Here is a 13,600-nt window from a genome sequence, read left to right as displayed (position 1 = left end):
AATAAATTCTCTTCTTTTTCAGAAAATATATCATTAATATTTTTTTATAAATTCAGATAGTAATTGAAACAATCAATAATATGAAAGGAGGTAAAAAAAAAGATAATTTTATTATTTTTTTTAATCTGAAAACTTGTTATATTGGGTAATAGGAACTTTTTTTAAATAAAATTAAAGTTTAAGATTTTTTAATAATAAATTGAAATTAAGAGATGAAAACATTGGGTAAATTTCAGGTACATGTTATAAAAATTACTTGTTATTTTTAAATTAATATATTAAAATATTATAATTTTAATTTATTTTTTTTATTTTTAGATAATTTCGCGTTGATTGGATTATAACTTTATTAGGTTGAGTTATATGAGTTTTCAAATTAACTTTCAATTTTGTATGTCATTTAATTTTAAATTTTTTATATGTTAAAATGAATTATAAATTATTTTGAATTGAATGAATTTAAATTCACTTTATATTTAATTAATAATTTAATAATTAATTACTTGTCTTGATACTCATGTGGTTCTAGATTTATATTCCAAAAAGAGAAATTGCAAGCCTTAATTCCTAGAAAAAAAAAATCTTAATTATCTTGATCACTCAAATGTGAGAAATGGATAACTATAAGCAATGATTAATTATTGAAAACCTTTATTTTAGAAATGAAGATCATGATTAAGGAGAGACAAGATTAAGTGCAAAAGTGGAATCTAATTATCTGATGAAGTTTAAAGAAAGAAAAGTGAAACCAAAGTTTAAGAATAAAATAATGGGATGCATGCATTTCAACCCCACTTGGAAGATGAAGAATAACTATTAAATTCAAACCAAAAAGAAATATCAGATATCAATAATAGTTTAATCAGAAAAGTGGAACCATGAACTTATAATAAAGCAAAAACATCAGAATAATATATATTCTAAAAACAATTAATTTTATAAAAAACAACCCAATTGCTCTTAGGAAGCTCTTCTTTGATTGAATAATCGTAATCATCTCTTATTACCAGGGGTTAATTGGACCTTGATTTAAATTCGATGAGTCTTTTATACTGACCTATTATCACTGACCTCGTTGAAAATGTGGGAGTAACGCTTTTGTGATATGAATCAATATAAATATTATAATATTTTATTATTTATAATAGAATTATGAAATATTTAAAAAATATATTGAAGATAGTGTTAGAATTTTTTCTCTTATCTTATTTATGAATGTAAATTTTATGATCAAACTACGTAAATTATGTAATATTCTTTTTTTTTATTATGTAATTATATAATTATATATGTATTTTAAATTTATATATCTATTATAATATAATTATTTTATATGTTAATCTCACTTTTTTGATAATATTTTTTTCTGATGTTTGAAGCTGACTAGTGATTGTACTTCTCAAAATTAGCTTTAGTCCATGTATATTTTGCTTTTGCTTAAAGGAAAGGACAGGGCAAGAATAGACCGTGGCGCTGGACCAAGAAGAGTCATGATATGAGGCATGCATCATAGTCCTTGCAAGTGTACGATTATGAGAGTGGCCGTGGAAGGTGATGAAATGCTGAACCCAGCGACAAACAAGTAAATTGGCACTGGTACAATGGGAGATGTGAGAGCTGAGCTGCACTACACACACTTTGTGCCAATTGGTTTCTGAGTTGACTTGGGGATCCCACCCCATGTTGGTGTCCTTCCCCTTCCCTTAAATTGATGACTTTGTTAGAAATTATCGTACCCGTACGCATGCAGAGAGGGCCTAGGAGCCAAAAAAAAAAAAAAAAAAAGACCCTAAGGAGGGGTCCCTGCGGTAAGGTTAGGGTGGCAAGCAAAGCAAAGCAAAGACATAAAATGGTGCATGCCTGCTGGTGCTGAGGACAAGGCTAAGTGCGAAAATGTCCTCATTTGCCAACAATTTCCTAGAGTTGTCGGTCCCATTCCTACTCATCATCCACCTGAGGAGCCGAAGCCCATTTTCCTTTAATTCCTATGAGATCCCATGCTTCTTCCGTAAATTACATGGACGATACTTCAATTTAAAATTATATAATAATAAAGTATTTAATTTATAATATATTTTTTTATTTTTTAATTTAAATAATATAATATCCCTTATAACATTGTATAATTAATTTTTATATTATTTTTATTGACGTGACATTTATCAAATTAAAAAATATACTTTATTTTTATTAATTTAACACAAAAAATTTAATTTTATTATTTATTTATCCACAACCTTAACATTCAAATTGCACAAATCGATACTTTAATAATCTAAAATTTATTTATTTAAAATTATCAATCCATTAAATATAGTTTTTCAATTAGAAAATGTCACATCAATATAAATAATTTAGAAACCAGTTATTGAAGGTTATAAGAAATTTTTATATTACGTAAATTAAAAATAAAAAATTTTATATTACAAATTAAAATTTAAGTACCTTACTATTATATATTTCTAAGTTTATCGCATCATCTATATAATTTACCCTATCTTCTTTCTCTTTTATGTTTTGTTCTCAATAAGCTTGCTTCTGTCTAATTTTTTTAAAGAAAATTAAAGAAAAAAAAAAGAATAGTGTCATTTATGTATTAAAGTGTAAAACACTAGTCAGGTGGCTGGATTATTGGAAATGGATTGCATTCCCAAACAAACAGGTGGTTGGATTAGCTAGGTTTAATCATACTCTCGTCGAGAGATTCATTATAAGATAAAGTGCTTTTAATAAGAATTTTCTTCGTTTATAAATATTTAATACTCGATTTTATTTAAATACTCGATCTTATTATAAAGTCTTTTATTACACGTATCAACTTCATTAATAGCAAAAGTGGTTTTTTAATAAAAAAAATTACAGAGGAAAATGAATTTAAAAAGGAAAATGAAACATATATTATTCAGTTAATAGATTTTACCAAGTAAATTTTTTTTAAATAACTATAATTATCTTTCTTTTCTGCAAAAATTAGATTTTTTGATAAGGTTTTGTTAAAATGGTGGGCATTCCAATTGGGCACACCGATTTGGATGAAATCACAAAGCAAATGATGAAACAAAGGAAAAACCACGATGGTTTGTTGCCACTTTACCCACAATGTTTATTCCATTTTATCTTAATGATTATGCACATCTCTCTCTCATCACTCAAAACATAGCTTGGTGCGTTTTAACTGTTGCCTTAGATATGGACCTCAATTAGTAGCTTCATTTGGGAAAATTATTGCATCACTCTCAAAACATATTTGTATTATTGCCTAGCTACTACACTCATTGCTTAGTGGGGTTTGGAATCATTCCCCATTATAGTTAATTCCTTTATTTTATTTTATATATCTCACATGACAATAAATTATTGTTGATTATGATTTGCTTAAACCCTACCTTTATTTTTGGAAATTTTTGCTTAGATGCAGTCTGTTACGGATTTGAAAAATAAATATGTGAGATCTATATATTTAATAGGTGAAACTTATTATATGTTTTGAATCTTGGATTTAGGATAAATTTCAATAGTTATCCTTAAATTTTAGAGATTATAACAGAGCCATCCCTAAACTTAAAAATGTAACATAAAATTTCTTGAACTTTGACATTTTGCATAGTAAAATCCTTTTGACTCCCAATAACAATTTTATAAGTAACACCTTAATGTGGACAATCCAAAATGGTGATAACGTGGACAATTATTGCTATTTTTGAAGGTTGAGTCCCTTTAATAAATTGTTATACATCTAGTGTTTTATTATCTCATACGGTTGAAATTCATTTTATGGTCATAGTTGGTTTTGCTACTATCACATACAGAAAAGAGAATTATTCACGTCATTATTATTTTAAATTGTATAAACCAACTATTAAGAATTAGAAGGATTTTATTATATAAAATTTCAAAATTCAAGAAATTTTATATTACATTTTTAAGTTCAGGGATGATTCTATTATAAACCCTAAAGTTCAGAAACAATCCTTGAAATTTATCCCTTAGATTCATAGTAAACTAATTTTAGGTAAGAAAAATCCCAATTGTTGATTATATGTATTTTATAGATTTTATAGCATGCAATATCCAAATGATCTTCTTAACATTCTTGATTTAATCAAGGATAAAAAAAAAATTATTAGAAGTTTAAAACCTCTAATTATTATTAGTAGCATACAAATTCAACATGTTCCTTTTTTTCTAGGACGAGGAATCAATGCAACAAGAATATATGAATATAGAGATAATTAGTGGTAGAGCATAGTAAATATATCGTGTAGAGCATCATAACAATATCCATGCAAAAGAATATTATTTCACGATCATAACTTTAATGTGAGAACTCAAAATGGATCATGACTTCTATCAATGTGGGTATACTTTGTCATTCTATCATATATATTCTTCAATCTTGTGATGGATAAAACATATCAAGCACATGGAATATCTCAAATTGACACCATATATGTCAACTCATGTTGGATGTTGCCTTGTTGTGACTTGGTGATTGTTTGAGTGGTGATAGAAGAGAGGGGAAGTGAGAAAAGAGGAACAAAAAAAAGAAAAAGAAAAAGGAAAAAGAAAATGGAGGAAGTGTTAGAGAAAGAGAAGAAGAAGAGAGAAAAATTTGAGAAAGAAGATTATTGTAATATTTTCAATTTAATACATTAACTCTTTATAATAGTTGAATTTTTTTTATTTAAATTTGATTCACTATAAAATTAATATATCATAGAACGTAACTATTAAATATACATATCTCAATGATTTATGTCTTTAAGTCTCATAGACATGGAACATAAACGTAGGTGTTTCTCTTATTACTTATAGGGCCCATAACTAACCAACGGCAAAGGTTCTCCCAAAAGCACCAATTGGAGCAATATCTGGATACAGAGAGTACTGTTTTTGAGAGCTATACATACACACATGCATACATACGCATGAAAAGCAGTAAGAAGGCAGGGCCAACTCCACCTTCCCCTCTCTCTCCGCTTATAAATACTAGAGCCACACTTACCTTAACCATATCCTCCCTCAAGATTCAGAAGAGTAAGGAATAGCTAGAGAAGAAACAAAATGAGACCCATTAGAATCCTTAGCTCCACCGCAACAGCAAATGCCTTGCTTACACCTCCTACCATCACGCAACAACGCTCGCCATGGCACTCTCCGGTGCCATACCTCTTTGGAGGTTTGGCAGCTATGTTGGGCTTGATTGCGTTTGCCTTGTTGATCTTAGCTTGCTCTTATTGGAGACTTGCTGGTCGCTTAGATGATGGTGAAGCTGCTGACCAGAGAGATCTTGAAAGTGGTAACGAGAAAGAGGATGATGCAGGCAAGTCAGGGAAGATTTTTGAGGAGAAGATTTTAGTGATAATGGCTGGTGATCAGAAGCCAACGTACTTAGCCACACCAGTGTCTAGCAGAGCTTCCTCTTTCGGTGACAAAAATGCCAAGATTGAAAACAAAGAGGAAGAGAAACCAGAAAATGCTGATAAGACAAAAGGGGAAACTGGTAACCATGTTCAAACAACTACAGCAGCGGTAACATCAGAACAAGATCAGGAACAAGAACAAAATAGAGAGCGAGCTCAGGAGCAATACCCATGAGCTGCTACTCTGTTTTTTCCTCCTTCTCTCTCTGGATAGTGCTTTCCAGAATCCAGAGAGTTCTCTTCTTTCAGTTTTTTCACGTTTTCATTTGTTGGGTTTTCGGTTTTCTCCCGGATGTGTAAATTTTTGCTGAGATTAAATAGATATGAGCATGAGAGAGTTTTCAGTTTTCTTTCTAGCTAAATTTCAGTGAATAATCGCAGTTTCTGCCTTTTTCTTCCAACAAATTTTAAAATTTACATGCATCTAATCACCATCTTAATTTCACTGTCCAGGCTTCTTAGGCATTATACAGTCACATGATGAAGTGAGAAAATAGACCTTATTAAGATCAAAGGATCCATTGGTTGCTCTCTCTTTGAAACTATCTGCAAGTTGAAAGCACTCAAGCAAATGGGTTAACAACTTTAAGATCAATTAAAAAAGAAAAGAAGGAATAATAATATTTTGTACGCAATGCATTGTTAATTCACTTCAACCTCTGATGGAGAATAAAATAAAGAAAACGACTTGAACATATTCTCATGTAAGTGTACGCGCTCTAATACATTTTGGCTGCCGTAAAACTTTTCCGGCCAGCGGGAAAGTCCGGTAGCCGCCGGAGTAGACGCCTAACAGTAGACAGGAGAAAGATGAGGTTGGTGAGCCATTTGTTTGTTTTAATTTCTCAGGATGCAAAGAGGAGACGTTTTCTGGGTTCTGATAGGTTGATTTTTAAGCAGCAGAAGGAGCGGTTGTCATTGCGGCGACAAGAAGCCGCAATTCTTTCTTCTTTAATATCCAAATTAAATGCAACCATGCTTTATTATTATTATTATTATTATTATTATTATTATTATTATTATATTTCTTTTAAAAATAAAAATGACGATGATGATGTGAATGGGCAATATTTGGTGAAGTAGCTATTTTCATTTTCCATTTGATTAATCTCGAAAAATTTATATATAAAACCTCCAACTTGAGACTCATCACATTTTACATTTTATATTCTATCAGATGGGATTTTATAAGTAATGAAAGATTTTTTTAAGATTTAAAAATCATGAATTTGCGTATAAGATAATTTGTAGTTTTTTAAAGTGATGTTACTATACGTTTCTAAAAAGTAGTTAGAATGCCAAATTAGTCTGTAAACAAAGGAAATTATGAGGGATTATTGATTGATCAGCCATAAAAATTAGAGGTTTGATTAAGAGTGAAAATATAAAATAATAGAGTGCTTCAATTAAAATTCTTATAGAGTAAATATTTCTGATTAATATTTAATTTTCATATTTATAGACTAAAGACTAAAGAATAATTATAGTTATTTGTGAAAATCTCAGATACTCAATTGATATTCTGATATTTTATTGTAATCATTGATTGATACTGCTAATATTTGGTAAGGTTGATGCTCGATCTTTCAGGTGAATATCCACGTTTATTTTGATATCTCATTTGTATTTATTTATTTATTTATTTTTGCTCAATTTGAGTTTTTCGAGTCTTATTTTACTCTATTCTGATAATCAGAATCTTGCTTTGTTCGATATTATTGATCCAGGCTATGTGATGATCGATGTGAGTCTTAATTATATCTTATTATTTGCTCTGATATTTTGATTAAGCACTAATATTTTGATTATTACATTAAATATTTTTACCGAACGATTGACTATTTGACTTAATTTTATATAGTAATATCATAAAGTAATATTTTTAAATATATTTTTAGAAAATTTTAATTTCAACCCATTAAATCGATGGATTGATCTTTATTTTTAAATTTTAAATATTTTAAAATATTTTTATTATCTATCAAATAATAAAAAATTATAAATGTTTAGAAATTCACTTTAAAATTCCTTATTTTACTTTGTGCATCAAGTTGCTCTGTGCACATGGAGTGTGGACGAGCAAAGTATTTGTGACTTCAAAGAAGTGATGCAGAGAGAATTTGCTGAACAGTGATAGAAAAGGGGGAAAATGGGCATTTTGTTCACTCGAATGTTTTCTTCTTTGTTCGGCAATAGAGAAGCTCGAATCCTTGTGCTTGGCCTCGACAATGCCGGAAAAACCACCATTCTCTGTAACTCTCTCGTTTACTCGCTTGCTCTTTGTCTCTCCTTGTCCCCTGCTATATATTTAGGGTTTTTTCTTTTATAATTCTGTATTTATTAGTTTTTGTAAAATTCAGATCGGCTTCCAATGGGCGAGGTAGTCTCCACGATCCCAAGTAGGTTCTTTGATTTCAGTTATTGATATTATATTGTTCAATTGCATTTTGTTTTGATTGTTCTTATTATCGTTCTCTTTTCAACTGTAGCTTATTTGATGCGTAATTTGATGTATTTGTTTTGATGCAGCAATTGGATTCAATGTGGAAACTGTACAGTATAACAATATTAAGTTCCAGGTCTGGGATTTGGGTAAGTGGCAACTATTTTACCCTATACACAATCCATCAACCTCTATATATGCTCTATTACAATTGATTCACCATGTAATGAAGGAAATTCACATTCGTTGTATTAAAGTAACAAAATTATTTATGTGATCAAGGATTCAAAGTGAACATTATTTGTGATTTAATGTGGTTGGCTAATACTGTTCCTCATTCTTATTGTGTAGATTTATAAGTAATTAAATTAATTTTTTCAGTGGAAAGTCCCAATTTAGCTGGCTTTGTGTTTACCAGTTTAGACATTATTCATTTTTTTCCTGGCACCACTCTAAATTAAATTGTTCTGTGCCTTTTTTGAAACAGGCGGGCAGACAAGCATCAGCTAACCTTGTTATTTCGTTCTTATCCTGTTTTTTGGCTAAAGTTTGTAATTTATTGTCCAGACAAGCATTCTCATAACTGAATGATTTCTCGTGTGCCTTTGTTAATTTATGTAATAATATTTCCATTAATGGTGGAGACGAAATTTTCTATGCAATTTCTAGATATGCTTTTTTGCTTCATCGAGTCAACATGATGGATGTCTGATATAATATAATTTGAGCAACTTTTTTCTGAACTTCTATTCTCATCACAATCTTATTGCTGAATGTAATCTAATTTGAGGTCTTCATTGATTTTTTATTGAAAATTATAAATTTTTGTTTTTATGTGAGTTTCATCATAACTTTCAAGGTTTTACTATTTGTAAGTTACTTATAGTTTAGGAAACTTGTATATAAGTATAGTTGCTAAAAACCAGCATGATGTTAGTTGTGATAATGAAAGTGCAACTGAAAGTATGCATTAGGGTAAATTATTATGCAATCATAATGTTGTTTGTTGTGATACTCATTTTATTGCCATTGTAAGGACAACTAGAAGTGTATCACTTTATTTCTGAACATTGATACTTAATACTACAGAAGGACTCTGTCTGTAAGTGTTGAACTAATGTACCACACAATAATGAGTTGCTATAGATCTTGGTGTCTCCAAAAACAAAATGCCTCAACGGAAGTAGGTAGAGGGGTTTGCATTGGATGTTTTTCTTCATGAAATAAGCGTGCAAATGTCAGTGAGTGGCGTTTGAATAAAATTATGGTCAAAGATTAAGCATTCAGAACATTTAGTTTTTGGCCACCATTGCAGACCACAAAAATTAGGATCTGCAGATAAGCATAAGGTTTGCCTCTGCCTCAGCACCCTCTTGTACAACTTTAAGAAGTTGGCTGATAAAAGTGTTTATGATAAGTAGAAAATGGTGGAAACAGTAGAAGGAAGTGATAGTAATGGGCCAACTTAGGTTTAAATCTCACTAGGCACAAAATTAAAGAGAAAAGAATAGAGGAAATGGCGAAATGCATTGTATCATTTGTTAAAGTAGAAAGTCAGGACCTCTTTTTCCATTTTAGTCTTGGACACTTTCTTCATTCATTTCATTATCTGGACCTTTAATCTCTGTACATGAATGGGTGTGCATTTACTAGAGAGAGAGAGAGAGAGAGAGAGAGAGAGAGAGTCCTAATATTTGGGTCACTGTTGCTGCTACTATTGTTAATGCAAATGTTGCAATCATGATCACTGTTGATAGTAGTCATTTTTTGTGCATTTAGTTTTCCTTTGTGTATGAAGAATATTTTTTTGTGCTTCTTTTCTGCCCCTTGTTGAACAGTACAACTATAACGGTGGAATGATTACATTTGATAAAATTTCTATTTCCTTCTGGTGTGCTCATGTTGGCTATTGTTCTTGTGCGGTCATCCACCTTGATTGCTTGCTTGAGAAATTTGGCATTCTATTCCATGTTAACTTCTTGTCGCTTCCCCTGTGAGTGAATTTGCCTTTTTATTTCAGGCCGTACTGAAGATGTTATTTCCCAAATACTCAAGCTGTAATTTATGTTGTTGATTCAAGTGATACTGATAGAATTGGAATAGCCAAAGAAGAATTTCATGCAATTTTGGAGGTATTTTCTTGGATAGACATTATTAAGCAAACCTATTTTACATCAATTTATGATAGATATGAGGATATCATTATAACTCTTGCTCTGTGAAAAGCTTGTTATCTTTGTTAATTTGAAAGCTATTTTAGCTGGTAATGACCATTTGAGTTTATCGCTTGCCCTCAGAGGTTATGATAACCCCTTCAAGCATGCATTATAGAAAATTTCAATCACTATAGTTATTGGCATTATGTTCTGCTGAAATGCAACTTGTAGTATAAGGTAGTGGATTTAAGGTGGTTACATTTTACTCTGCAATGTAGATGGACATGAATTTGGGGTAGAGTTGCAGTTTGCTACTTAGTGCTTTGTGTCAAGGGGTGCTCCACTGATGGGAAGTGTAGCATGCTGTCATTAGGTCCATAAGTTGCTGAGTTATGTGATTGTTTTTCTTTTCTTATAGTCTACGTCTTAGAAAATCAGAAAAAGTAATAATAATGAAAGAGAGAAAATAGGAAGTTTGATTAATAATAATAAAAGAGAAAAAAAATCTGGTTGATATTCTGTCCTGTTAAATATCCTGACAGGTGTACAGTAGACACGCTAACATCTAATGGAAAGTTGTGTATTTTTTACCCATTTAATAAGAATATTAGAATTCCAATTTGTTTAATTGAACTTTTTTGCAGGAGGAAGAATTGAAAGGTGCGGTTATCCTCATTTTTGCAAACAAGCAGGTTGAGAGCATTTCTTCATCTTCTACAAATGAGAAAAATAAGACCTTTCTTTAGTCATATCACAGGCACAGCCTACAATATGTTGATTTACTGATCAGCTTCCAAGGCGGGCTTTCCATTTTCTGAGTTTTGTATATACAATATGAGATAAAAGTATTTAATCTAATTTCCTTGTCTCAGTGACAAAAAGATTTTCCAATTATTGGAAATCCTCGTAACATGTTGAACTTATTGCTTATATGAGCAGGACCTCCCTGGCGCTCTTGATGATGCTGCTGTCACTGAGGCCTTGGAGTTGCACAAGATAAAAAATCGTCAGTGGGCCATCTTCAAGACGTGCTGTTAAGGGTGAAGGCCTCTTTGAGGGGTTGGACTGGTAAGCATCCTTAAAATTTGCTGGACATCAAGGTTTTTATTCAAATGATTATTTATCAATTAACTCATCACTTATTGTATGCCTTGACATCATCATAATAATTCTACTGGCATTTATATTTAATTTCTGACAGATTTTTCAAACCCATCTCTCGGAGCTTTATTTTGTTTTGCCATGCTTTCTTTTATTTTCTCAGATTGTTTTTTGCCTAATGACCAAAAAAAAATCCCCAATCTTTGAACAAATTTGGCATACTTTTAATTTTATTAATTCTTCCATCAACCTGTCATATGAGTATCAATTTTAGCAATTACCCTCAAATTGAAAGAAAAAATGTATAATTTTAATGCCAAGTCAAATAAAGCATTATTTTCTTTTATTACTCTCTTCCCCCTTACATTCCAGCCTTTCCTCCAAGCCCTCCTCTCTTTTCCCAGTTCCCACCAACGCCACTGCCCCCCAAATTCTGAGGCACAAATAGCCACTGCCACTTGGAGTTATCCCCCAAGTGCTCTCACTTTTAAAAGCCATTTCTACTCCACAAACAACCTGCCCAATAGCAATCCCAAAATGAAGCAGCAGGAACAATAACAGGTATATGTAGAGTTGATTTGCACAATAGTGTTGGGGTTTTGGATCCCTAACAGAGTGGAAAAGGAAGAAAGGAGACTAGGAAGAAGTTACAGTTACAGAGAAAAGAAAGGGGAGAGTTGCAGGGAAAGAAAGAAAGAAAGAAAGAAAGATAGAGAAGAGAGAAAGTAGAAAGATTATTATTTCAGATATTTCCAGAATGAATCTTTACAAGAGCGTCTATTGACTCTTTATACGGTTGCCAACTAAATGGTAAATGCTTCCATAACTACCTCAGTAGCTGTTACAGTAGTTGCAAGGTAACTCCTTCCATTTCCCTCCAATTCTAAGAAACCACCTGGATCCCTATATTTCCACATGAGAATATATTTATTTCACATGTGCTAATTCTCTATTTCCCTCTTATAAGCATTTCCTTGCTATGTGCTTTGGGAGTTTCTGAGTGGCAACTCATCTCTGGCTTTAGATCAAAGGAGGTTCTCCACACCCCCACCCAAAGAAAGCATGTATAACCATAATCGTGAAACTTGTGGAATTAGACAAATAAATTCAGAATTTGCACTATTTTTCCAGGAATAGGAAACATTGATCATACTATGCAATTAAAACAATCCATTGAAACTGGATATCAATGTAAAATGAATACAACTTTTTGCTATTCATTTCATAAAGGGTGACCCCTCCCCAATGGCCTACTCAAGGTTGGGGAGTTCAATTTTGATCAATTGCATAATATGCTTGCAATAGAATGCAACTGTTGTTTGTTGATACTTAGTTATTTTGGACAAATTCTAATTGGAAATATAATTAACTGCAGGTTGAGTAATACTCTCAAGTCAGGAAGTGGCTAACCTTGTCAAAGGAAGTCCTAACGCCAGCTTCTCAATGCATGCCACACAGTAGTGATCTTAATTGTTGTTGCCATTGATTTATGCTTGGCTCATATTTCTTCTTTGTAATGTTCTTTATTCTTATTTTCCTTTTCATTTATGGAGTTGGACTTTTAGTAATAACGGCTGAAGATTTAGTATTTTACAAATGGTTTTGGTGGAAAAAAAGAAACACACACACACACACACACACACATATATTGTTTTTCTCATCTTGCTGCCTTAACATGTTACTGTACTACCTGTTGCTGCTGCTGCTGCTTTATTCTCCCATATACGCATGCACACGCCCGCCTGAACAAATAAGCCTTTTCCATTATTTTTGGTTGGAGTTGGGATGGTTGTGAAGGCAACTCTTGTTCGGAATCACAGAGTGGATGGCTTCTTTTCCTCTTGATTATTAGACATAGCACTGGCTAAACAAGCCAAGCTCAGGATCTTTAGGTTTGGTTTGCCTAAGGGAATTTTACCAAACCGGAGCTTAAGCAGTTAAGCCTCTACTCTAGATCACAGGAGGAATGATTGTTGGGGCACATATTTGTGGCATTTTACTGTTTTTATTACGTAATGCGTAGCGTAGACCAAAACTAATAGTCGATTTCCCTCCACAATTTGATCTCAAGTCATGGCCAATTAGACTATCCTAGTTGGTTTGCAGAATAGTACTTCAGATGCAGGTTTTACGCTTGAAGACTGGCCTCGAAAACCTATGGTATGACTTAAATTTATTATTTCCAAATATTAAAAAATAATAATAATTTGTTAGAAATTGTTAATATTTTTGTGAAATAATCATTTTAATATGTTATGAACGCTTAATTCCACATTTTTATAATGCTAGATATTTTCCGTTGGAAGAATTTTATTTACAATTATAATTCATAAATATAGATTTTCTTGTGAATGAATATAAATATAATGAAGTTAATATATTTGGTAATGAAGTTGCTTCACGCAGATTTTTGCGACTGTAAATTTATACAGATATGTTAAACGTTGACCAATGTGATGGATATAATTGCAACTAAA

The 13,600-nt window shown here is 31.6% G+C and overlaps 1 protein-coding gene and 1 pseudogene across 1 annotated transcript; both read left to right on the top strand.

The window, feature by feature from the left end:
* The first annotated feature begins 4,871 nt into the window (after window positions 1–4,871).
* LOC110657296 (protein GLUTAMINE DUMPER 5-like) lies at window positions 4,872–5,772 on the top strand. The gene has a single exon (XM_021814450.2). The coding sequence runs from the start codon at window positions 5,065–5,067 to the stop codon at window positions 5,596–5,598; it is 534 nt and encodes a 177-aa protein (XP_021670142.1). The 5' UTR covers window positions 4,872–5,064; the 3' UTR covers window positions 5,599–5,772.
* Window positions 5,773–7,446: 1,674 nt separating this feature from the next.
* On the top strand, window positions 7,447–12,720 carry LOC110657349 (ADP-ribosylation factor 1-like; annotated as a pseudogene).
* Window positions 12,721–13,600: the final 880 nt, after the last annotated feature.

This window comes from Hevea brasiliensis, chromosome 4 (genome assembly GCF_030052815.1).
Source record: "Hevea brasiliensis isolate MT/VB/25A 57/8 chromosome 4, ASM3005281v1, whole genome shotgun sequence".
Lineage (NCBI taxonomy): Eukaryota > Viridiplantae > Streptophyta > Magnoliopsida > Malpighiales > Euphorbiaceae > Hevea > Hevea brasiliensis.
The sequence above is the reverse complement of the archived record's forward strand: the minus strand, read 5'-3'. Positions and strand labels throughout refer to the sequence as shown.